At 39.3% G+C, this 27,675-nt stretch overlaps 1 protein-coding gene across 1 annotated transcript; it reads left to right on the top strand.

Annotated features, from left to right (window-relative positions):
• The first annotated feature begins 320 nt into the window (after positions 1-320).
• Positions 321-20,900, top strand: smek1 (SMEK homolog 1, suppressor of mek1 (Dictyostelium)). Its single transcript, XM_084431640.1, has 15 exons — positions 321-1,370; positions 1,463-1,518; positions 2,786-2,884; positions 3,193-3,810; positions 12,627-12,704; positions 12,787-12,903; positions 13,109-13,225; positions 15,465-15,596; positions 15,702-15,804; positions 15,952-16,110; positions 17,142-17,311; positions 17,419-17,561; positions 18,862-19,052; positions 19,199-19,410; positions 19,501-20,900. Exons 1-15 carry the CDS (start codon positions 1,229-1,231, stop codon positions 19,618-19,620), a joined length of 2,457 nt encoding a protein of 818 aa, XP_084287766.1. The 5' UTR covers positions 321-1,228; the 3' UTR covers positions 19,621-20,900.
• Positions 20,901-27,675: the final 6,775 nt, after the last annotated feature.

The following is a 27,675-nucleotide window of genomic DNA, read 5'->3' as shown; positions in this document are numbered from 1 at the left end:
GCTTCTCCTGTTACTTATAATGGCTGTAAATGAAACTACAATGTATTCGGTCACAGAGACTAAATAAAATATTAATTTTACTGTATGAATGACAAAACATCTGAAGTTCATTATCTTTACGCGCGCTCCAGCAGTCATTCGCTCAAGGAGCTGCGCATGTTCGCGCTTACTTTCACTCTCATTCACATTCCTCTCCATGTCCCTTCTTCCCTTTCACCAGCAGTGAGTGTTTGATGTTACGAAACAACCGTGTGTCTGACTCTGCGCTGGTCATTTTGGCGTACTGTGGCTTTAAACTGTGGCGGCGGCCCTGCGCCTGCAGCACAGGAAACCCCGTAGCGACTTTCTGAGGGGACCCAAGATGGCCGAATCTTCACAGTGGGGCTAATAATTACTTTTCGTCACGTCGCTGCTATTTCACGGTGCTCGACGGTCGCGCTGGCCATTCGCCATCCCGGAAAGCGAAACGAACGAGTCTATTCGATTAGTTGCATTGGGGAATGTTTATCTCTGTGTGAAAAGAGACTGGCTGGTCCATCCGCGGCCCTTAGCCAGAATATGGCGGAATACTTGGAGAAAATATAGCTTAGCTTATTATGAACGCGCCGCTTTATACACGACTCTTCCCGCATTTTCACCTATCGCGCGCGAGTATAATTATCAAATAGCGTAATCGGTACGTCTTTGGAGATAATTCGCGCACGCTTCTAACGTTTATGTGTCAAAAATGACTCGCGCGAGGAGATAGCCTGCTAGCTGAGGCGCTAGCTACGCTAACCCCGTTTGACTGAATTAGTCGCAGCGTTAGCCTAGCTAGCTTAAAGTAAGGGGGCACGGAGAAAAATAAACACATTCTGCATTCGTGCTCTGGCTGCATACTTTTAAAACAAACCTCTCACCGTTTCATCCCCTTTTAGAAACGGAAGTGCTTTTTGTTGTTACGTTTATAAAGATTTCAAAAATATTGAGTATGTTGTGGAGAGTCTCGGCTGCACACAGCAGCTAGCTGACCATTGCTAGACTGGTCAGAATATTTTTTTCTGGAAAGCACAAGTTTACTGTTGTAGACCCCACAACAACACACTGCATCAGCTCCGAGACAGCTTGCGACTGACAGCCAAACATTTCAGCTTGAAGTTGACAGCAGATTCTGTTGCCTCTTGCAAGGCAAGGACGTTAAGATTTATTGAATTAAAGGTGAAAGCCTGTTTGAGAATCACTTGCAAGGATGACTGACACTCGTAGACGAGTAAAAGTGTACACTCTGAATGAGGATCGCCAGTGGGATGATCGGGGGACGGGACATGTGTCATCCGCCTACGTGGAGAGACTGAAAGGCATGTCTCTCCTGGTGCGCGCCGAAAGTGATGGTAGGTTTCAAAACACTAAAAAAAAAAAAATGATGTACATGGTCACTTTTTGATTGAGACTGCAATTAAGATGTGCCCGTTCTTTAAAACAGGATCACTGCTGCTGGAGTCAAAAATAAACCCTAACACCGCCTATCAGAAACAGCAGGTGCGTTTGAAATGACATGATCTTATTGACAACTCATCAGTGCATTTGTGAACATAATTCATGAATATGTGCTGTAAATGTCTTGGTTAAAACTAGTCAAGTATACATTTGTCTTATAAAGATGCAAGACAGCACAGGTGAATAAAATTAATACATATCACATACCATACTTCCCCAGTTGAGGATTCACAGTACAACAACCCTGTTAAGCATATGATATAAAAGTCAGACACAGGAAATAATAGTCAGAAACAATTTCAGAACAGAAATCTAGTATGAACAGTTTATTAAAATATTAGACAATTGAAATAAAATTGCGTTGTACATCATATTTAATGCATCAGGCTTTTTATGGCCCAAATAAAAAATGGAGCTCACACCCGAGAAGGAAACAATTAATTTTATTCCAAACTGACCTTAATCATGCAATAATAGTTCTTAGTAAGATGAAATGAAATGCTTCGTTTTATGACCCAAGCTCTGTACTTTATTAATTGTATGGGGGCAAATGTAATGCAGTGCAATACAACAAAGTAATGATTGAGAGATGTACGAACAAATGTTCCTCAAAAGCCTGTTGTATCATTCATACGTAATACATAGATTGTAACCATAGATGGATAATAAAGTAAACTTGAGTAGCTTTTAGAGGCCTTAGAAATCCATGCATAAAATATGATACAATAGGTGGTTTAAATGTTATTTTGATAATTACTCATTCACATGTACTAATTTGCATGAACTTCCGAAACTTTTCTTTGACATATAAGAGTTAAAGGTTTTCACAGAGTTTTTTTTTTATTTTTTAATCACTCCATGAATAAAAAAAGTAATTTTTTTAATGCATAAAATATTACATAAATCAGGCAACTGATATATAAAGCCCTCTGTAAAAAACCTTCAGAATATAGAAGTGTTAAGCTTGGTGTGTGTAAGTGATTACTGAAGTTGGGATTTCTGACTCGGCGCATTTACTCATTTTGAGAAAACAGCCTTTAAAGTTATTGATTGTTATTAAAATCTACAGACACAAGTCCATAACGTGTAACAAAATATACTTTGGATGTTTTCTATCTACTAGTCTGAGAGAAGACATGTCGTGGAAGCAGAATAGCTCGAAATTGACAGGTGTCGTGAAAAAAAAGTGCTTTAGCCTGTAGTGTCTTGCCTTAAACTGTAGATCCCTGTATGTAAGTACTCACTTCCTTGTGTCAGTCACCTGTTTTTGGGGGCTTTTGTTGATAGTATTTGCATTTTTCTTTTGAAGGACACATTAATAGTCTGGTCTGAGGCTGAAAACTATGACCTGGCCCTCAGCTTCCAGGAAAAGGCTGGCTGTGATGAGATCTGGGAGAAAATATGTCAGGTGATTATGCTTATCATAATTATGTACATTAATAATATTTTCTCTAAGTCAGGGTTCCTCAAACTCGGTCCCGGAGGGCCGCTGTCCTGCACAGTTTAGCTCCAACACTGATCAAACACACCTGAGCAAGCTAATCAATGTCTTCAGGATCACTAGAAACTCACAGTTAGGTGTGTTTGATCAGGGTTGGAGCTAAACTGTGCAGGACAGCGGCCCCTCAGGACCGAGTTTGAGGAAACCCTGCTCTAAGTACTGCATGCTGGTGTGGTGCTCTATTCTGAAAGCCTTTTGTGTGTGTGTGTTTACAGGTCCAGGGAAAGGACCCCTCAGTAGACATCACCCAGGAGCTGATAGACGAGTCTGAAGAGGAGCGCTTTGATGACATGTCTTCTCCTGGCCTTGAACTTCCACCATGTGAGCTCTCCCGGCTAGAGGAGGTGGCCGAGCTGGTGGCCTCATCCTTACCTTCTCCGTTACGGCGGGAAAAACTGGCCCTGGCGCTGGAGAACGAGGGCTACATCCGCAAGCTGCTGGAGCTGTTTCGCGTGTGCGAGGACTTGGAGAACCGGGAAGGCTTGCACCACCTCTATGACATCATCAAAGGCATTTTCCTCCTCAACCGCACGGCGCTCTTCGAAGTCATGTTCTCCGAAGAATGCATCATGGATGTGATCGGGTGTCTGGAGTTCGATCCGTCGCTACCCCAACCGCGGAGGCATCGAGAGTTCCTGACCACCACGGCGAGGTTTAAAGAGGTCATTCCCATTTCAGACCCGGAGCTGCGGCAGAAGATTCACCAGACGTACCGGGTGCAGTATATTCAGGACATGGTGCTGCCTACCCCCTCTGTCTTTGAAGAAAACATGCTCTCCACGCTGCACTCCTTCATCTTCTTCAACAAAGTGGAGATTGTCGGCATGCTGCAGGTGGGTTTTCCTACTCAGCCGAGTGTACGTGATCAGTAGTGTGCTTTGTACCATTAGTGGTTGAGTGATATTTTCCCACCGTTTCATCGACGTGCGACAATACCGGTATCATCGTCGGGGGGGCTAATTTGAAAGCGAAACTAAAATGCACACGTCCGCACGGGCATTCATAATGGTGCGGCGCAGAGTGAGCGTTTTCAATTCATTCCTATAGACCTTATGTAGCCCCGCCCCTTTTCAGCGCTGCGCTCGTCTTTTGACTTCCGGTCTGTATTTTCACAGCGATTTTGCGTGTTTATTAATGAACGGCTCGTTTTAAAATCTTCCCGGTCGACTGACATTGTAGTCATCTGCTTAGTCCTCATGATAACTTTCGTTAACTTTACATTAAGTAAATCCACTTCAAAAGCGAAATACTCCTGGAGAGCAGCGCCATAGAAATATACAGAGCGACCGCAAAACACAAGTTAAAAGACAATATTCTAAAGATGGCGGCGCCCTTGTTTCTCTGGTCTATAGGAATGAACTGAAAACTCTCGCTCTGTTCTGCTCGCTCCGCGGCCGTGGACATTATGAATGGACGTGTGCGTTTTAGTTTCGCTTTCAAATTTGCGCCAATTCGGGGGCGGATTGCTTGAATGTTGAGTTCACTAGCCTATTATTCTTAATGGAAAAACACAACAACCAAACAGTACAATGACAAATTCGCTTAAATAGGTGCTTTGACACCATCCGCCATCACCTTGTCAGTCAGATCCTCACTCTCGTGATAAATGAAGTCGCAGCTGCTGATCTGTGCTGCGACTCTCGTTCGGCTCACAATTTATTAAGCAGACAAGTTCAGTTTTTAATTGTAGTGTCTGTATAAAATAATTTGTGCCCACTTGCTTCTGAACACTAACACCGACCATTGTAGCAAGCCTATGGTTGAGTTAACTCTACTGAGCAAAACAAACTATAGATTAACTCTCCACTTAGGCTTCTAGCATCATATCTCACAGGTAACGTACATTGTCAGGCTCGCTATGTGTCATTGTGCCTTAGTTCTCGCCACGATTTTCAGAGCAGCAACTTCCGTCTCAAATTCATTGCATCCTCAGCAGAAAACAGCTTGCTTGCAGAGGCTTCAGTGAATAAGTTTACATGTTTGTGTTGCTGCTGCTACATCTCATTGAGCCATGGTGGGTTGTACTGTGGTTCTTTGCTGTAAAGGTCATCAGATGTTTTCCACACCAAAAGGTCTACAGATTAAGGATAACAGCACTAACTGGTTTTTCAGATGCATGTAATCATATTTAGTAGAAAACCGGCAACAGAATACCTCAAGAGTAAAGTGGGAGAGATTGTTATTTAAGATGTTTTCATCATTCAGTTGTAGCTAAAGTGAGTTACAAATATATTTTCTGAAAATAGTTTGATTATACATGCTTCTCACTTAACGATTCTAATTTAGAAACGGTTTCTATTTTTCTGCGTCGTCGCGCTGGAACAACAAACACAAAGTGTGGCAATGATAATCTCAGGTACTGTTGTTAAAAGTGTTAATGTTAAAAGCGTGAAATGTGACTTTGAATATCATTTAGTGCTCCAGCTTTGTAGCTGTAAAAGCAACAATGGATATAATTCACCTCAGATCTTGAAATTAAACAAATGGAAACATGAACGTTAAAACTGTGAACAAACAAGTGTATTATTTGACAAAGATTGTTTTAGTAACTCAGTAGCCCATGTATTTTTTAAATGGTGTAATATTTGTGAATTTGATTATCCATTTTCTTGCGAGTGCCGTCAAGATTACTCTCTAGTGCTGTGCACTTGCCGCGAGACTCCGCCCACACGCTGTTCTGATTGGCTGTGATTTTTGATTGACGTTGTGGCGTTGCGTCTAGTGTGGACTGACACACCGCCTGTCGCTGGAATCTTATCGCGTCGCGTGTTGTTAGGAGACGGTGTAAGCCTTACAGTGGGATTGTTTGATGTTGGTTGGAGTTAGGGGAGGGGGCTTGTTTCCATGGGAACAGCACCATCATGTTCTTTAGAGTCATATCATGTGATGTCACAAACGCTTGGCAGGCGTGCTGGATGATCATTTTCCTCAACCCCCAGTCAGCTGCTTCAGTACAGTATGGTTGTTTCATACATCTTTGCAGATAAGGGTGCATATTATATGGCACACTATTGTCTTAATATTACCATATCCCATTACTACCCGAGTGTAATCTAGTAGATGTTAAATAAACTGGCCATAGATACTAAAAGCTATTTCTTATGATTGTCTGAGCAATTAGATGTACTTTCCCATGACCGTATATGAGCACAGTTTTTTTTTTTTCGTTCGCTTGATTTGTTCCTCTTTTTATTGTGGTGTAATCTTTTATGTCCATGACAAGGTGATACAGTAAAATACAGTATCAGTCACGTCTAACTGGCATTGATTAAATATACGTCACAAGTCACCCTCATTCAGCTAGAGGTCAAGTAATGTTGCAAAGCGGATTTGAGCCACTGATTTACTACTTTATATTGAGCTCAAATGACATTAGGATAATGTATATAAACAATTAACATTGATCAAAAACCAGGTTTAATGTGGCAAATCTGGCTAAACTAAATTATTAATGGTTGTATTTCACACAATACGGAAGGAAAGGGGTTTGAGTATCAGAAAATTTATTTTACTGTCGTGAATACAGGCTATTTCAGTAAAAATTGCATTACTCATTCTAGGAGTGGGAATCTTTAAGCACCTCACCATACGATTCTGGGAGTCACGATCCGATTTCAAAACGATTATGGATCTACCATTTTTTTTTATTAACTAATTAGTGTACTTTGAATCTTAAATTTATTTGTACTTAAAAAAAAAAAAGAAAAGGGGGGGCTCAACACTATGATATAGGATTTTTTTCTAAAATCTAATTGCGATTTTTCTGGTTTAAAAATTGTGATCGCAATTTAAAATGTAAATGCAATGCCCAAAATTTAGTTTTTATACAGAAATATGACTAATAATAATATTTATAATAATAACAATAATTATTATTATTATTGCGAAACACAATTATTAAAATAATAAATATTACTTTTGTAATAACAATATTACACTGCAAGAGGGCTATTACTATAAATCATTAGAAAGGTCTAAGGATTTATTATAAAATATTACATTATTATGAGAAAAAAATCTGTGATGGTAATTTCTTAAAGGGTTAGTTATCCCCAAAATGAAAACTGTCACCCTTATGTTGTCCCAAACCTCAGAGTTTCTTTCATCTGTTAATGTTTTTCTGTAGCTCAAAAAAGTAGAGCGTTGGCGATCGCAACGCCGAGGTCATGGGTTCATTTCCCAGGGAAAGGAAGAACTGATAATAATGTAAATGTGTGCCTTGAAATGCAATGGATTAAAAGCGTCTGCCAAATGCATAAATGTAAATGAACACGAAAGAAGATATTTTGAAGAATGTTGGTAACCAGACAGCTGACGGGCGGTAATAGTATTTTAATAAGTACATTCTTTAAAATATCATCTTTTGTGTTCAACAGAAGAAAGAAACTCATACAGGTTTGGAACAACTTAAGGGAGAGTAAATGATGACAGAATTGTCATTTTTGGCCGAACTAACCCTGTATTTTTGTCAGGAAATCGTATGTGTCCACTGAGAGAAACAAACTCCTCTACTCCTCTCTATCGCTACTCTGGATTCACATGTTTACTTCAGATTTCTTTAGAGAGAACTTATTTTTCCTTTTTTTGCACAAAGTAGGGTGTGGACAGCATGCGTGTCTCTGGTTCCTTCCACTGTAGGAAAACGAAGCCAAAATACCCCAGAAATGATCTTTGCCAACTATCGCTGTTGCAGATTAAAATGCAGATAGAGACGTTTTGACTGATGAAACAAAGACAATAAACATATTTATAATGCAATTCTAATCACATATCCTTGAACACAATACATAATTTCTGCCTCATTCTGTGATATGAAGCCACGTCAGATCACAAAAGGAAGTTATTTCAAATGTTCTCTTTTGTTGGACAACAGATGTGTAAATGCTAAGTCTTTGGAAAGATGTTGCTTTTTCTAATGCACATTAAAAGTGACATGATCTCATGGAGTAGCATTTACTGCGAACGGATCAATCCACTCTGATCACGCTTCAGGCCATCCTTAAAAATATTTTGGTTTGCAGTAACAGCAAAAAAAAAGGGTCGGTAGGTCGGTCTATATTTTTTTATATAAAAAAAAAATAATATAAAAAAGTATATATTTTTTGCGGATATAAATCCGATCTTCAATTATCGCTATATGTAGATTTAATGGAGTGCACGTCACCGAAAGCAACAGTTATGACTACATTATTTTATTTATCATCAGCTAAAATTTCTGAATCAAAGCCCGCAATAAGAGAAAGCGGAAACAGCCCTGGTAAGATCATTTCGTTTCTTTACATTTAATGATGATGATTGTGTGTTAAGCGTTAGCGACTTACTTTCACTTTGATTTGCGATAGTTTGCACGTTGATGCTCAGCTTCTCATCTGCGGCAATGCGTGTTGCAGTAGCGTCGTCATATCTGACTAAAACATGACATATAGCCTATAACACGCTCTCGCATGTTTATTTTTTAATAAACCATTATTCAACAACATATAAAAATGAAATAATCTTTAGAGTAAAGCCGCAGCCATCATTACCAAGCGCGAACCATTGACAGTGAATGAAACGAAGCAAACTTAGCTTGCAGGCAGTAGTGTCTGTGACATGCGTTAACGGTTAACCAATGGTGTAAACATAATCATAGATGACGCGCCACGGGTTTTTATTTAAAAGAAAGAACGTAGCTTATGTTTGTATGTAGGTCTAGGCAATTTATATTCACAATACTTAATAACTAATATTATTTTATTGCATTTGTATTAGTTGTTTGAAGAGTTAAAAAAAAATCGGTCGGTCTTAACGCAAGTTTACAACCGGCAAGTCGGTCGGACTGAAAGGGAAAAAAAATAAATAATTGGGTCGGTACTAAATTGACAGGGTCGGTCGGGTTACGGCAAACAAGAATATTTTTAAGGATGGCCTCACCATGAAATGTACTTAATGAAAGAAAATTTGAGATACCGTTGAAATTTCACAATTCTCAAATGATTACAATTTACAATTTCAATACCACAGTAAAAAACTACTAGCCTAACTAATATAAAGTTCAAACGTTATTGAAGACAAGTGAGTCTTCAGTAATAAAATTGCTTTTTTTTTTAAGTTACAAGCCACTTCTCAGATAAATACAGCAGAACAAAGATGCAAATGACCGTAATGTACAGAAATTGAGTCTTCACTGTATACATTTCATATAGATTATTTATTATTGATATTAAAGCTACAAAAGTTGTTCAGTCAAGATCAGTGAGTGACTTTCTTTGTCTTCTGTTGTGTGATTAACATTAATGGCACAGACGGCAGCTAGAATTTTAGGCTGCTGTCATTAAGACCGAATGCACGAATAGTTTACTGTTACACATGCGTTTTCTTTCTCATCTGTTTACGTTCATTTAAGGCGAGACACGGCAGGCAAAAACATCGTTTTTTTTTTTTTTTTTCACTGGTCAATTTTGAGATTTTGGGATATTTGTCTTCAATAACGTCTTCTTTCAGATCTGTGGTGAAAAAAAGTCTGAAATACACATTTAGGTCTTTATGTTACTACACTTTGTCTATTTGCGTCTGTAGATTTCTCCTAAATTCAACAAAAGTTGGCGTTGTTAATCATCCCGCTGCTCCGCGATCGCTGTCTGCACCCTGTCATCACACACACCTTTAGAAAGCTCTCTCTCTCCTGTACAATGCTGTCGGATCCAAATATGGTTATTTCCTTTTTATCAGCAACCAATCGTGAAAGTACAATGGGGCATTTAACTCTAAAAGCGAAATCTCATTGGCTGATGTCAATTTCTGACAGCGTGATTGGTTCAGATGCATCACGTGACGTGCTCTTACATTTCCAGAGTGTGTTTTTGACTGTTTTTCACTGGGGTGCTGTTCAGTTGATAATGTTATGTAAGTTTTGATGCGTTTTAGGTTGTTTGTATTGTTGATTGCTAATGATTTGATAAGATATTTTATCTGTAAATAGTTGTTTCCACTAAAAAAGTTAAAAAAAATTACAATACAAATCTTTAAAGGCCGTTTTTTCTCAAAATGGGTTTTTTCTCATACTCTGAGCCAGAAATCTCCACTTCAGCAGCACTTACATAAACCAAACTTTCCAGTTCTTCCAACTTCCTATCTATATTCTTAAGGTTTTTACAGAGGGGTTTGTTCATATATCGTTCAGATTCTGATTTATACAACATTTTATACCTAAAAACGGGGCGAAACTGAATTTTTTTGGCTGTTGACAGTCTTTTCTGTGATTGAAAATAAAAAGAGATATCCAAAATCCCCTCTGTAAAAACCTTTGACTCTAATATGTCAACAAAATGAAACAAGAATTTTGAATTGTTCCAAGAATTTATCCAACGTTCAGATTTCTCTTCTGGGAATATATGTAAATTAGTGCATTTTTAATGAGATAATAGCTAATTTGCATATTTAAACATAAATATTCTAAAAACTTGTAATACAAAAGATATTTGTCTTAATGTCAGTAATCAACTAGGGAAGTTTCATGCTGATATCTATTAGTTAATCTTTTTTTCCTATTCACCTGGGGTGTCTCCCCTTATGTCTCCCCCTCCCCCCTCCCCCCTGCGTGCACACTGAACACAACGCGCAAACACCAAACATTTGCACACAAGCAAATAGTAGATAATAAAGAGGAACAAAGAAACCAGCAATAAACAGAGTGTTATCAGTACCTAGTAAGAGTACTTTCAGTATCTGAACATTTTCCAGTCAAGACAAGAGCATGAAGGGATTTTTCTCTTTCTCAGCTTTACTCTGCTGTTTAATTTTTACTGATGACATCATAGGGTGGAATGGTACACAGAAGTCACAGTTCGGTACGAGTTCGGTACAATGGAGGGAAAAGCAAAACAAAAATGCAGAAGGCTTGAAAATAAATCACTTAACCCTTTAGAACCTGAAGCTTAAATAGGTGTTTTTCACATAATTTGATTTTTTTTTACTGTAAAATTCTAAAACAATGTGCTATCTTCATGTGCAAGGTGTCATCTTTTTCAGAAAAAGATAAGCTTTCAACAAATTACAGTTATTGACCATTATTGTGTGTGGTGAGTTTGTAAATAGAATTTAAATAGACAAAAATAAAAAAATGAGAATACATTTACTGATTTTTATTTAGAAAAAAACGTGAACGAAAGAAACTAACACTTTAAAGTTGAAAAATGAATTATAATAGGCTACATATATACAAGTCTTTTTTGTGACATTGGGTTGCACAGTTTTCATTTAGGACACTTTTTGTCATACACGCACACATACACATGCACGCATTCATAGGCACGCACACATACACATGCACACACTACATGCTTAGATACGTGAAAGAGTAACGGCCATCCGCCTCCCAAATTTCATTAAAAATCATCCCAATCCCCTCTTCTGCTGCCTAACACTTCTTTCTCCATGTATTTGTTCGTTTCTTTTATTATTTTATGCAATCCAAAACACTCTAACCTGCCGCGCGTCGTATCTCTCTGTTCAAATCCTTCCATCCCGCGCGGCTGTCATTTGCAGACGGAAAGCATGACATTACCGTAATAAGCCGTATATTGGCATGATGTCTACTTTCAGGAACTATTTGAATTATTTTGATAGTGCAAACGGTTGAAGAGTTACAGTGACATGAATACAGCTTGGTTGGCTGTGTCGTCGAGTCGACGACACATCCGGTTTTAAAGGGTTAAGCCTTGTATTTTTTAAATAAGTTTTATTAATAAAGGAAAGGCATAGAACCAGTTTATTTGTAGTGCCCTGACAATAGTTTTATATAATTCGTTTATTAATTAAATTAATAAAAAGACAAAAAGACCTTGAGATATGTTTGGTAATTGTACCTGAATGAATTTAAAATGAAATTTCAGATTAATATATTTGTTTTTAATTAACAGTAACTTAAGCACTTTGCAGTTTGAATGATGTCCTGTATAAACAAAATGACAGAGTATGTTTTTATGTTTCCACTGTTCGATCGCGCCCGCGCCCCACACACACACACACACACACACACACAAATATAAGTAAACATTTTGCGACTTTTTGATCGCGCCCGCGTCACTCTCACACACACACACACACACACACACACACACACACACACACACACACACACACACACACACACACACACACACACACACACACGTCTGGTTCACTATCTTTATGGGGACTCTGCATAGACTTAATGGTTTTTAATACTGTACAAACAGTATATTCTATCTTCTTACAGCTACAGATTAGGTGTCCCTAAAGAACCCGCGTATCTAACAGTAGTTCCGCATTACATTCATTAATTCGCACGCGAATTTTATTTATTTTTATGCCGTGTATTCTCCGTATAAATTTATACACCGAACCGTGACGCCCGTACCGTTTCGGTTCAATACGAATACATGTACCGTTCCACCCCTAATAGACAGTGGGAGATCTAATAAGCTGCAGTCACACTAATGCACAGATCTGGTTTGAGACATCATGTGTTTTGTTCTGTCAGTCTAATCCCTTAAGGCATAACCGACTGTTTACATTAATTTCATGTCATAAAAGCATAACGACTTAACCTTTCAAAATATATATATATAAAGGGTAATGTAATAACCAGAGCTGTTTCTTATGTGTGTGTGTTTTTTTTTCTTTTCAGGACGATGAGAAATTTTTGACTGAGCTCTTTGCACAGCTAACTGATGAAGCCACGGATGACGACAAGCGACATGAACTGGTATGATAGCAGCATTACTAATGGATGCCTCCTCCTCAACATAATGGATGCGTACAAAACTCATAATGTGTGTCACATCCAGGTAAATTTCCTGAAGGAGTTTTGTGCATTTTCGCAAACGTTACAACCACAGAACAGAGATGCATTCTTCAAAACCCTTTCCAACATGGGAATCCTGCCAGCGCTGGAAGTTATTCTTGTAAGATGTCCTTGCTATTTTAAAGAACAGATTTATTGTCAGGTGTCAGTTTGGTTTTTTTATTACTAACGAGTAATGACCTTTTGTATTGTATGTTATCGAGACCTTATGCAACTAAAACGGTCTCTGACTTGCTTGATCAATGAAAACCATAACCTTCTGCTTCCCTGCTGTATTTACCAACGTGTGTGTGTGCTTTTTAAAGGGCATGGATGATGTGCAGGTGCGTGGAGCAGCCACTGATATCTTCTCCTACCTGGTGGAGTACAACCCCTCCATGGTGCGAGAGTTTGTTATGCAGGAGTCTCAACAGAACGATGATGTAAGTCAGACATGCCCACTGACCCTAGTGCTGTGCAATTAATTGAATTTCGATTTCGATTTTGGCTCCCAACGATCAGCAAATTAGTACAATCGAGTAAAAACGATTATTTTGCCATGTTCTGTTTTGCAAGAACGCTCTTATTTTGTCTTGTGTTCTGAATGACACGCGCACATCCGCCCCTCCCGAAGCCGTAAACTCTCTCAGCTTGAATGTTTAAACTGATAAGACTTAAAGAAGTGAAAATTATCAACTTTAGTTACGATGCAGTGCTGGCCCGATTGTGCAAGTGACAATTCCGTCATGTCCCGACTTCTAAACGCGAGAGTGTAGTTTCGACGCTTGCCTTGTCCAACCCATTTTGAGAGACAGAGAGAGATACCCCTTTTCCACCAACAAGAACCGGGTGCTGGTTCAGAGCTAGAGCTATTGCCAGTTCGGAGTTGGTTCGACTGACGAGCTTACTAAGAACCCGTTTGCGTTTCCACCGGCCAGAGAGCCACAACAGAGCTATATCTTACGTCACTGCATACGTATCATGTTGCCCAGCAACGCTAGTGCGGCAGCGCCAAACACAAACACACCAGACTTGTTCGAGATGCATCGGCTTCTCGCAGAACGATCAGCACATGAAATCAAAGCACTGCGAAAGCGATCAAAAAGCACAAGGAGTCGTATGATCTCCAAACACTCCCGAATCTCTGATCGGTCCACGCTGCTCCGATGCATCTCGAACAAGGCATCAACAATAATAGACGTTGCGTTACTATGGATGCTCATGGGTTTGCGAAAATAAATCGGCATCCAAACACGGCGAATCCAACGCGTTCGTGCAGCTCGCCGTAACTTACATAGACGGATATTATAATCAATCTGCTATTAGCTCGACTAGCTGCTATTTAAAAATGGCGGTCACAAGTTTCCCTTCAGTCTTGTTGGCCACGGTAACCCCGCCCCCAGCCCCTGACGCAAGCGGTTCTTTCTTGGCTCCGTTCTAGACCCTGCAATGATTTGGTGCTACTTAAGAACCAGTTTTACTGGTTCGGAGCTGGTGCTTTGGCGGTGGAAAAACAAAGAACCGATTTGAAACTAGGCTCTGGCTCCGAACCAGCACCAGCTCTGCCTTGGTGGAAAAGGGGTAAGAGAGGACGCGGCGCCGCTGAACACTCACGCGGTTTGTGAAATTTTGTCCTTGCGAAAGTTTTAAAATGATAGATTTGATTTTAGAATCTGTGTGGATTAATTTAGGATACTCGTACAATCTACATGCTAAAGTGAATCAATAGCCGCTTTCCAACCGGAGGAACCTTTTCACAGTTCCTAGAACTATAGGCTAAAGTACCCGGATGTCGGCGTGTTCGCACTGCAGGAACTAGTAACGATTTTAGTTCTAGGAACTCCATTTGGAGGAACTAATTTGGGTCCTACTTCAGAGTAGGGTCTAAACCAGCACTATAGGAACTACCCGTGACGTTAGTGTACGCTGATGACCGAACGCACGCGGAACACCAGCACCCGCCATTTTTAAAACAGCTAGAATGTAAACACACAGATTATAGCCTATATATTTACTCCATAAACTAACTATACAAACATGGAAAACAGTGATAGATGGGCCTCTAAACCTTTATGCTGAAGAGAAAATCCAACGCAACTTTGCGGGGACCAAGCCAAACATGATTATGTTTATCTGCCCAGCTAGCAACACTGGACATCAACCACACGGCATAGGCTAATAACCTTTTTTTAATATACTGTCTACTTTCTATTACAGTTCTATCTAATAACATATTAAACTGTACTGTTAGACAGATTGCTAACTAATAAACACAGAGAATGCGAGCATTGTTTGCTCTGGCGTTCTCAGCGCCGCCAAAATAAAAGTCACTGTGCTTGTGTCACTCCCTTACCCCTCCTACCAGTTCCTATGGCCACTTGGCCAGTGCGAACGCAAACAGCAAAACCGAGTTTGGGGGAGAGTAGTTCTTAGAACTGTTTAGAAGTGGACAGTTCCTAGAACTAAGTTCCTGTAACTACTTGGTCGGAAAGCGGCTAATGTTTGTGGGGCAATTTCCCGCATTATAAGCGGTAGACCTGCGGGAATTATTAAAATACTCTTAAGTATTATCTGTTATATTATTTATTTTAATAGTTCAAAAAGCACAGTGAATGTTCAAATTTCATTCAAGTTTGATCATTCTATCTACATGTCATCTTCACTAATTGTCTCTTTTTACAGGACATTCTGTTGATAAATCTGATCATTGAGCATATGATCTGTGACACGGATCCAGAGTTGGGTGGAGCCGTACAGTTAATGGGGTTGCTCAGGACGCTAGTGGACCCAGAGAACATGCTGGCCACTGCTAATGTGAGGCCTGTGTTAATATAAATATAGTACAATGTATCAAACATACACTTTCATTGTCAGAAAAACATACTCCTTTAATTTCATGAACTGTCTGGGTCCCTGCAGAAAACAGAGAAGACCGAGTTCTTGAGTTTCTTCTATAAGCATTGCATGCATGTGCTCTCAGCTCCTCTTCTTGCCAACACCACAGAAGAAAAACCCAGCAAAGGTAATAATTAGGCTTTTATGTGCATATGGACTCATGCAGACTGGATGCGTTCGCAGCCTTTATTAATCAATGCTCAATTGAGATTTGCATACCTATTTAAAGACGTAACATCTGCAGATTTCTCACTCCGTGTGTTTGTCTCGTCAGATGACTTCCAGACGTGTCAGCTGCTGGCTCTGATCGTAGAGCTGCTCACTTTCTGTGTGGAGCATCACACGTATCACATAAAGAACTACATCATCAACAAAGACATCCTCCGCAGAGTACTGGTGCTCACTGCTTCTCAACACGCTTTCTTAGCCTTATGTGAGTATTTGCACTCACGCACATACATATAACAATCATAATGTCACAAGAGTGGGGTCAGGTGTTTTTGAAGTGCTATCAGAATGACAGTAAGGATTTTTGCTTGCTTGGTAGTCCATGCCACCATTCTTGCATGCCTTAATTCCAACAATATATATTTTTTAATGTATTTTAAATGTTTAATTTTACATTTTTAGGCTAGCATTAAAGTGTACATTATTTAGTATTTACTTTAAAATTATTTATATATTTTCCTTATAAGTATAAGTTTTTTTTCCCATCAATTTTTTTTAAACAAAATTATAAAGATTGATTTGTTTGCAATTTTCATACTATTCTTATTAGTCTTAGTCTCTGTGACACTCAAAGCATTTGTGCTCAGATCAAATCCTCTGCTTATCAACAGTGTTTTTTAGTGTTATTTATATTATTACAGTTTTTATTTTTCAATTTAGTTTTTTAGTGATTTTGTCAGCTTTTTGTCACTTTTAATTTGATTTAAATATTTAAATTTTATTTCAGTTTTAGTTTTTAGTTAGTAATTTTAGCTCTTTAATTTAGTGCAATTAATTGCCAAGGCAACATTTTTAATATTTATTTTTCGTCCCAATATTTCAGTTAAGAACAATGTTTTTTAATAGTTTTAGTTAATGATCACTGGTTTGATGAATATAGCGGTTTGATACTGAAAGTATGATTTTTTTTTTTTTTTTTTAAAGACTGAACTAGACTCAAAATGATAAGTAGTACTAGACAAATGACATGGGGCATAATCAGTCATGCCACTCACCATGGGAAGATTCAAACCGCATAATAACACTAATGATGCTGATCCATTTTAACTATGAAAGGCTCCTGTTGATAATGACTACCCTTACATTATTACAACACATGCTGGGCCAGCTGCCATTAACAAGCACTCATTTATTTACACCAATACCAAACACTCGATGCGAACCCACCGACAGGCATCGGGTATAACTTGGCTGTTAAATCTCTCTATACCTTTCTCAATCGTTCCTCTTATCCAGGTGCTTTGCGTTTCATGAGGAAAATCATTGGCCTGAAGGATGAGTTTTATAACAGATACATTATGAGGAACTTCCTGTTTGAGCCAGTGGTCAAAGCTTTCCTCAACAATGGATCGAGATACAACCTCATCAACTCAGCCATTATAGAGATGTTTGAGTATGTCAGAGTGGTGAGTACATTTATCCAAACATAACATCTCTTGATGCTCCTGAACATACCTTTAGACTTGATTATATTTTTAATTTTGTTCATAATTGGCGTGTTCTGTGTGTGTAGGAGGATGTGAAGTCCCTGACGGCTCATATCATAGAGAACTACTGGAAAGCCCTGGAGGATGTAGACTATGTACAGACGTTTAAGGGACTGAAGCTCCGATATGAACAGCAGAGAGAAAGACAGGACAACCCTAAACTTGACAGGTCTATGGTCATTTCAAACCATTGTCATATGGGATGTAGGGATGTAATCAGGGATGTAGTTCCTAAATTTGTTTTGAGAATCGTTTATAAATCTGTTTTCAACTAAAGAGACTCTTTTAAAGTCTCTCTGTGGTTTTCAGCCAAAATAAAAGCCCTTTGGTTTGAAAGCAGTGAAGAGCCATAATATTAGAATGTTGTTTTGTAAAATAAATTTGTAACTTTACACTACAAAAGTGTAAATATAGTAGTATATTTCTTTATTGTTATTTTTTATTAGGGCTGGGAATCGATAAAAAAAAAAAAAAAAAAAAAAAATGAATTGCACAATTTGCTGTAATTAATTGCATTTCCCCCAAGCTTGTAATCATCAATATTTAAACTTAGAATCACCTAATTAAATTAAACACACGGGGAAAAGGAACAGAAAATAGCCCTTTATTAAAATAATATTAAACATCAATATATTATTCTTTTTCAATAATCAATCAACATAATCAATTGAACAATTTTTTTTTTTTTTTTTACAAATTATCTAAATAAAATATAGTCCAACAAAGCTATTATTACCAGAGCATGTGATCAAAGCAGGTAAATTTTTATTGTTGCCCAGCATGACTATACCAGCTCAGTAGGGCTATTGCAAACAGAAGTCTACTACTGAGAAATTTCACGTTATTGAGCGGACTTTGCTTTTCCAGTGCGTGATCGGTACATGATTGGAGCGTTTGGGCCGTTAACGACAGAGCAGAACACGCAGCGCAAACACGGAGCGGGACATTGAGCAGAGAGCGCAGCGCGCCGACACACACACACACACACACGGAACGCAGAGCGTGGCGCACCTACGGAGCGGAAAAGACCGAGACGGCATATTTTTGCCCTTTTCGATAGCAGCCGCAACAGGAAGTCATTAAAATGAGGCAAAAAAAAAAAAAAAGCTGCATTAATTGCGTTATTTTTTAATGCGTTAAACATCTCAAATTAATCGCAAAGATTAACGCGTTAATTCCCCCAGCCCTATTTTTTTATTTAATAAAATAAAATATTTTGACAGTAACTACAATAATAATTACTTTTATTATTCTTTGGCCTTGTTGAATGGGTTCCATAAAACAAACAGTATGAATGTGGCCTGAGACAACTGAAATGGAGAGTTAATTTAAAAACAAAAGGTGAGGTGGACCGTAAATCCACATTTTAAAGCCGAAATTAAAAAAATTAAAATTGTGCATGTAATAGTTACTTTCAAGTGGATGTACCTTTTAATGAATGTTATTTGTGTCTGGATGCTTGTCTTCAGTATGCGGTCGATTCTGAGAAATCACCGTTTTCGCCGGGATGCGCGGACGCTGGAAGACGAGGAGGAGATGTGGTTTAACACGGACGAGGAAGACTTGGAGGACGGTGAAGCTGTTGTGCCGCCCTCAGATAAGATGAAGAGTGACGAGGACCTGATGGATCCCATCAGCAAGTTCATGGAGAGGAAGAAACGTACGTTTACTGCTACATGCAGATGGCGTGATGTTGATGACCAACTACTACGATTCCATATCTCACTGCATGATGCTTTCATATAACTTGCGTTGCTTGGTGTGTTTTAATTGATTGATTAATTTTTTCCCCTGTTTTTCCTCAAGTGAAAGATTCAGAAGAGAAGGAGGTGTTGACAGGTAAGGCGAGCCTCTCAGGACGGCAGAGCCCCAGTTTTAAACTCTCCTTTTCCAGCTCTCCAAAGCCTAGTCTGTCCTCTCCTCCAACCGCGTCCCTCCACCCCGGTTCACCCGGTTCTCCAAGCTCTCCCGGGACAGGAGCCCGGAGCTCCCCACCTACGGCAGCTGTCACCACCAAGGTGATTATGCAGGCTGAACACTGAAATGATGCCCCAAAATTGTATTTCTCTCTGCTTGCTTGTTTCTGATGGCTTCTTCTCCCATTCCAGGGAGGTCTAGTGGGGTTGGTGGACTATCCTGATGATGATGAAGAGGATGAGGATGAGGAAGATGCAGACAGTAAAGAAGAAAGTCCTCCGCTGTCCAAGAAGTCCAAGCTGAGCTCCTAAAGCACTCCCTCGTCAAATCAGCACAGTCACGCTCGAAGGGAGCTTCATCCAGAGACTATTGCAGCAGCGCTCAGCCTAGAACTCAAAACTGAAACTCAATGAATGAATACATAAATGAATGGATAAATGAACGAATGCAGCCCCCCGCAGGTGTCCATGGGGCGCCATGTGAGGAACGGAGAAATGGAGAGCAAGAGAGGGAGAAGATTTGGTCACAGAGCGAAAAGGTGAATGTCTCCACATGGAGTTTGTCCAAGTGCCAATCTGCGAGAGAGAGAGAGACTCGTGAGAGATCGAAGAGAATATAAAACTGTGGTCTGGACAAAGAATTATAAAATGGATTTAATAAGAAATGAATTTCGACAAACCTAAAAGTACTGGGGGGTGAAAATGACCTCACACACAGTCAGTCAGTTACTCACAGACACTGTTGCCCCACAGAGCGTCCCAGGCTTGGACCAGGACACACTGCCCCCCCCCTCTCAGGGAAGGACCTCACATGACCCGAACTGGGCCAGCCAATTCACAACCACCACTCACCTTTGCTGACATCATCTCCATTTCTTTCTCTCCTTCCTCTAGCCCTTTTTTCTGTTGGCCTTTTTTCCTCTTGATTCTTCTTCTTTTTTTTTTCTTTTTTTTGTGAGTTTCTAGGGCCAGACGGGACACTAGGGGAGCAAAGAAGTCTGGGTCGTCATTGTTTATGATGTCACCGTTGTTCTCGTGGCTCAGCGGAAGTTCTTCCTCTTTCAAAGCCAGCAGTTCCCTCCTTTTCTTATTCTGTTGTTCTCCTCTCTCATTTTTTTAAATGACATAAAAGAGACCTGCCTTTAAATGTTCAGGACGTTTTCAGCCGCACTTGAACAGGTTTTTAAAACCTCAGTGGGGGGAGATAGTTTTACCCTTTTTTTGCCCTTCAAAACTGCAGATTTTTTGGAAAATTTGTAAAGCCCGTCTTGATTAAAGATTGAGTGGAACTCTAGATGTCATATCTTCATTTTCTTTTCTTTTACATGAGTGTACTCTTAGTTGTTCAGTATATTTGGGACCATTAAAAAGATCTTTGCTGTAGTAGATCTCTCACGGTTGTGCTGGTTCCCTGTATCATGTCAACTTGTGCTGATGTTTTGTCTTTTGAAACGGGATTTCGTCACTGAAATGATCCCCCATGTGTCTGCTCATCTGAATACGTCAGTGGAAAGTCCTGCCTCCGCTGACGGAAGCTTTCTAAACAAACCTGCACACGATTAAAGAGAACAGTTTTTATTTTCTGAACATCACTTGTTTGCCTTTGTGCTTGAGAAGCCTGAGAATAGTGTGAGCATGCACTAGAGGGCGCACTTCACCTTCATTGATATGTTGATGCAAGAATAGGAGCCAGAAAGTAACTTTTAGTCTTTATGCACTACCGGTCAGAAAATACATTCATCATTTGTTGATAATATATAGCATTTTAATGTGCTGTTTTCACTTTCATTATATTTTAAAATGCAGTTTATTCCTGTGATGGCTTTACTCCAGTCTTTCAGTGTCACGTGATCCTTCAGAAATCATTCTAATTGGTGCTTTATTATTACTGGTGCTAAATTATTAATTATTGTTTTTATCATCAATGTTGGAAACTTAACATTTTTGTGAAAACTGATACGTTTTCCACAGGATTTGTTGATGAATAAAAAGTAAAAAAAAAAAAAAAAAAAAGTATTTTATGTAATCGGAATGATTTCTGAAGGATCATGTGACATTAAAGACCGGAGTCATGACTGCTGAACATTAAGCTTTATCATCAGAGGAAATATTTCACATTATTACTGTTAATACTGTATTTGAGAGAGGCTGCTGAGAGACTTGCTTCACAAACATTTGTGAATTTGATAAAGTACACCGCTTTTTTGTTTAAATGAAAGAAAAATAAGGTCTATGGAAATCCAGATGACATGCTGTAAAAGTTTTAAGACACGTATTCTGATTTAAATCTCATTTGCACAAAAGAAAACAATTCTCAGCTTGTACAGATCAATCCTGGTCGGGTCTCCATTAATGATTTTTACCATATGTTGTTCCACACTTCATCTCTTCTCATCGTTGCCGAATGCAATATGTCGCATCTTTGGGGGAGATAATGCTCACATACACCTGCCAGTGTGCTGGCACTAACGTGCCTTTTAATTAGAAATTTAACCATGACAAATCAAGCCACACAAACAGACTGAGTTCAGCTCATCCCCATCCGACGCCAGTCAAATCCAAGAGCTGCTGGCCGTTCCTCAAAGGAGACGCGCCGTGCCAACATCACCGCACGAGCTGAAGTGTCTCCCTCTTCGTGTGTGGTGGTCTGTGTATATTGAAGCTGCGTTTTATTTATTTGTTGAGGATTATTGGTCCTTTCCATTGGCATGTGGCAGTGCCAGTGCGCCTGTTCGGATGCCAGTGGAGAGTTTCTTCTACAGATGTGCCCTTTGATGTGAAGCCACCCAGCGACTGAGTGATTCAGATGCAGGAGCTTTAGAAATATCATTCAGCGAATCAAGAAAGGGCTGATGGTTTATCTGATTTGTTTTCAACTATCCCTGCTGGAAAACCAGCTTAGACCAGTATAGTGCTGTCCAGTAAAACCAGCATGATCCTTCTTTTGAGATCCGGCTGACCTGGTTAAGTAATCTGCTCTTGCTGGTTAAGCGACGGCTGAGTAAGTCAATTGTGTTGTTAAACAAATTCCATTCTTGAATTTAGTGCATACTTTAAACACTGGACAATATACCTCAAATTAAATGCTCTTTATGAAGCCACACTACCATGCACAAGTTAGGGGGGTCTGTATTTTTATATTAAAAAAGAAAAAGAAATAATAGGCCTACTTTAAAGTTCAAAAGTAACAGTAAAGACAGTGTTACGAAACATTTCTATTTCAAGTAACTGCTGCTCTTTTAAACTTTCTGTTCATCAAAGAATCCCGTTTTTTTTTTATCATGGTTTCCATAATAAGACATGTATCTTGACAGCATATTAGAATCATGTGACTGAAGATTGGATGTATGGTTGCTAAAAATTCGGCGTCGACGTCACGAATAAATTACATTTTAAAATATATGAAAAAAAAAAAACTCTTGTTTTAAATTGTAATAGTATTTTGTATTTTGATAAAATCATTGCAGCCTAGTTAAAAAAATTGAGTTACTGTTAATCTTTGGCTCAACCTACAATGCAGTTTTTTTTTCTTTTTTGCACTTATAAAACTTTATTGTAACTAGAATGAAATATTTGACAAGAAATCTGTGCTTCAAAAACGATATGTGCACTTGCATTTTTAAAAATGGAGAACAAATGGGTGGAGCTTACGTGTAGCTCCTCCTCGCTTGACGTCCAGCTGGAGGAGAGAAAGTAATTTGGGTTTAATGGATCTCGTTAGAATTTCCAACCACACCCTAACCCTACTCACATCTCGGACTCTATCCCTACTACACCCCATTAGACGTCCAGGGCTGGACGTGACTCTGCAGTGAGTTCCACTTGTATTGCCCTTCTTCAAGTCACGTGCGCTACCTCTAATCCGCCAGTAGATGGCGGGCGAAGTCCACATCACCGCTTCCCCAAGAGAGGCTTTTGTGACAGATTGTATAATCGTTTAGGGGCAGTAAAGTCTGCCGAACAGGAAATCCTCAGCGTCTCTCGTCGAGGTTGTCAAAACAGCCGCACAATGTGCACTTTCATGTGCACAACTGGACCCTGTCGCCCCTACCAACAATCGCTTGTGTTCGCTGCACAAAGTGGCCTCTGTGTCGGCCGGGCCGCCTCCTTATGGCCCGGCGGCCGCTGTGGAGGTGATCGGGGGGCATGTTCAGCATAGCGTGTCTGTTTGTGTGATTAATCACCGTGTAAAACTGCGGCGTATCCGTTTCGGTGGGAGCGAGGAGCCACGGGCGCCTCTCCGTTTATGCGTCATTGTGTCTAACGGTGCCCGGTAGCTGAGAGCAGAGGGCAAAAGTTTGAGCATATGGTTGAGATTAAGGCGCTAAAGAAACTGGCTGATTCACATGATTGGGATTTGTTTTATTTTGAGTTTGGCTGATTACTGAATAAACGTCTTAAAAGTGATTGATCTTTGGGAATACTCACTAAAGCCTTTTGTTCAGTGGATCAGAAACATCTATTCCAAATCCAAAGTGTTGGTTGCTTCATATATATGTGTTTACATCTGTTCGGTTTTAGGCTGTTTGCATGCTGTCATCATGAACCTTGGTCTCTTTTAACATACTGGAAACCATACTGCTTGGAATAACATATCGCCATACCATTTCTGCAGTAGGCATGTAGTGTAGAGGAGGCTGCACATTTTCTGTATGTGCAAAACATGCAAACGGCCTTCAAAATGTGCAGTATTTAACTGTTAGAGTCTGTGGATTCCTCTCTCCCATCATGGGATTGCAAAGTGTCCACTGGTTGCCCACTTCAGAATCTCAGTAGACAGTTGGGTATTGTTTGCCTACTGTTTCGCAAATACTTCTAATATAGCGTACTTTTGGCACACTGCTTACTACTTTTTTTTTTTTTTTTCCAGTTTTGCTAATGACTTAAGTTAGCAGTTTTGAGCTTTAGGTTCCATCGTCCCAAAGTCAATGGTTGAATGCCTGATATAGGCCTAAGGTCTGAGGATGACACAAGCTCAAGATATTATTTATTTTATTCTACAACATAAATTAAACTGCTAATACCCCATTCAGGATTATTTTAAAAAGCTTTTTACGTGTCTTGCTCACAATGGATTAAATTGGACTGAATACAGAGGCATCATTAAACAAATGTCATCAAATAGGATTACTAATACTCACTTTTTACAGCCTCGTTGTGTTTATACTCCTGCTCTAGCAAACTATTCCAACTCAAACTTTTCAACTTGTAGATTTTAGATAAAAAGTATTTGGAACTTCTTTTGAATAAGTTATTACTTTGCATGTGAATGTGTGTAATGTCATCCGGATGTTCTACATTCGTCATGTTGTCACTGTCATGTTACCTATAGCCATTCACAAATCCTCTCCTGTGGCCTCATTAGCATAGTGTCCATTGGAAGTGCACTTTAGAATCTCATCGGAAGAAGTAGGTCATCTGGGACGTTTTTGCCTAATGTTTTATTAATACGATGAATACGGATGTACTACTTATTTGACATTTTACAAGTTTTTTTTTCGCCTATACAGTAGGGAAGTATGTGATTTCTAGCCTATATCATCCATACAGCACTCTATTACCAGTGTGATGAATGATATGGAAAGTCTCTTTCTTGACGTATTAATTGATCACCACACATTATGTTTTGATTTACCAAAAAATTGGATTATAAAAAGAAAAATATTACTTAAATATTGATTTCAAAGAAGATAACTGAATAAAACATGGTGAGGTCATATGAATTTACCCTAATGTTCTTCATAATCAGGCCAGTTTGAAGATATTTCTGGCACATGGAAATTTTGTTTGCTCTGTGAATGTGAGCGCATGCTTTTTGCGTTCTGTCCAATGAATGATTTCATGAGTCATGTTTTCTTCAGTGAACGGTAGCCAAGACTGAACCCTAGCCTCATGATCCGCCCACAGTCTTCTCCGGCTTGCATGAAGATTAAACCAACTCTGATTAGACAGAAAACAATTTTGAACAAGTTTTATTAAATTCCCATATTGGTCTCTGTGGGCTAAACAGTGTGGTCTACATGGTATAGCAGGACAATCTACCATGTTCAATTTACCCTATATAATGTTACATAAATGGACTAGTGGGTGTTTTCATTCTCAATCAATAAGCATTTGAGCAGGCATGAAGAGGGAATGGCATTAGGAAACGCACGCACACACACACACACACACACACATTTGTAGTTCTTGTTAGAGGGTAAATATAACCTATACAGCTGTGGATCTGTGCTGTTCTTGGCAGCGCCATAATGTTAAAACATCACTATTAAACTTTTACAGACTTTACTATTAATGTATTTAAATTGGGGGTCTTTACAACTTCCTCATAGATCTGGATGGTGTACGGCGTTCAGCCGTTGTCGGTCTGTGCAACTGTGTAAAGGGTCACGACTGTTGCCGTCTCTCTCCGAGTCGCCTGGGCGAGAGATAAGAGAAGCATATGTCAGTCTCTGCTGATGTTCAGCATCTTTCCTTCTCTCTCCACTGTCAATAGCCTGGGGGTCTCGGTTAGCCTGGGCATGAGATAAGAGAAGTGTGTCAAACTGTACTGCTGTTTAGCACTGTGATACTCTGTTTCATGCTCTCTCTCTCTCTCTCTCTCTCTCTCTCCCACCGCTTTAAACTGTTTCAGAGTTGAAAGTGGGTGGATTGTCTGGTGACAAGTCCCAGACCAGCGCTCTCTCTCGTCTCATTAGCACATGTGGCGTGCCATCACATGGTACAATGCTTCTACATCAGAGGCCACTGTCAAACCGACATGTTAAAGTCCCTCAACTGAGGTGTCAGAGCCCACGTGTTTGATTTATACTCACAGATGTGCACAAATTGCCACATGATCCTGGGCATGGATAAAAAAAAAAAAAATATTTATTTAATTTAATTAATTATATAAAATAAATGTTTTTTTAAGACTGGTATGTAATGTCATCAACATCTGTTAAAGAGCTATAAATGTGTTTTTGCTGCTGTGTGTGAAGCACGGATCTATTCTCTCTCTCTCCCTCTGTTCGTTTTAAGAGCTCCTTTGAGTGCATCATAAAAACAACAGCATGAAAGACCAGTGTTGCTCTCAGCGCTCTCATATCTGTCTCATAACCCTTAACACACACGCACACACACAATGATGCTTAAAACAGGCTCTTAACATTGTTCAAGTCTTCCACCATCATTGATTGCATTGGGAAGTTTTTTATGCAATTTATTAAATATTTTTGGCACTTTTTAATGTATGCTGTCATATATTTATGACAGGAATTTTGGCCATTCTTCATTTGTAAATTAATAAATAATTTGTCATTCACATTAATACAAATGGCCAATGCTCTTTTCTTCATAATAACAAATAATTTCTTTCACATTCAAATGTTATCTTGAAATGAGTTTTTACAGAAAAAGTAAAAATAAACAAATAACATATAGACTCCTCAATAGTATTACAAAAGGAAAATTATTTTCCAATTTCCATAAACGGTTGTGTATGATCTTTATTTGAAATGCAAAATGTGTAGGGCAACAGCCGGGCCTCTCAGCATTTTCTTATTTATAGAATTCCAATGAAATTTCCTCTGAAAATTTTTCTTTTTTGTCTAATATCTTTGTTAGTGCATCTTTATTTAAAGCTACATTGTGTAATTTTTTTAGTTGATTCTTAGCAAAAAAACACTTAGTTCTTTCAGAAAATATATGTGCTCATTAATGTATATTTACTTCTTTCAAGTAATAAAGTATTCTCGTAAGTTTATAATCTGCCATTGAAAGTACATACGGGTGAGGGGTTCGAATGCCGGTCGCCATGTTGCCCCTCCATCTTGAAACTACATTAGCCAAAGAGGGACATACCTGTAAATTCAAGCTTCGCCTTTCGCGCTTTACACTCAGTGACACCGTGACGAATGCGAGGGGGAGATTACTCGCGACTGCCGGCAGATTTGAAAGATTGCTGATGGAGGATCACGCCTATTCTCGAGGACATGTAGCAGAGTCGCCAAGGAAGCGAAAGAGAGAATTAAAACGTCAACGCGACAGGCAAATCAGCAAGACCAAAGTCAATACTGGAGTAACTTTTCCCAGATGGAAAGAGCTCATGAGGAGCAAAGATTTTAAAACGGACGCCGAAGTTGCCTGCTTTCTTCTCGACGGGTAATTCAGCCTATTTGTGTAACTTCGAAGTTTTATAGTTGCTTGTGTAACCATAGCATGGTTGTGCGTAACGCCAGAACGACCTCTAGTATAACCTGCGTTACTTTTCCTCACGTCAATGGTGAAAAAGTATTGTTTACCTTGTAACATAAATCTGTGCTGCGACGGATCACAGGTGATAGTTTTAAAGGCGCAATTGGACGAAGTCGAACCGGAAGCCATGTT

Source organism: Rutilus rutilus, assembly GCF_951802725.1.
Source record: "Rutilus rutilus genome assembly, chromosome: 15".
NCBI classification, from domain to species: Eukaryota; Metazoa; Chordata; class Actinopteri; order Cypriniformes; family Leuciscidae; genus Rutilus; species Rutilus rutilus.
This window is presented reverse-complemented; position numbering and strand designations above follow the sequence as displayed.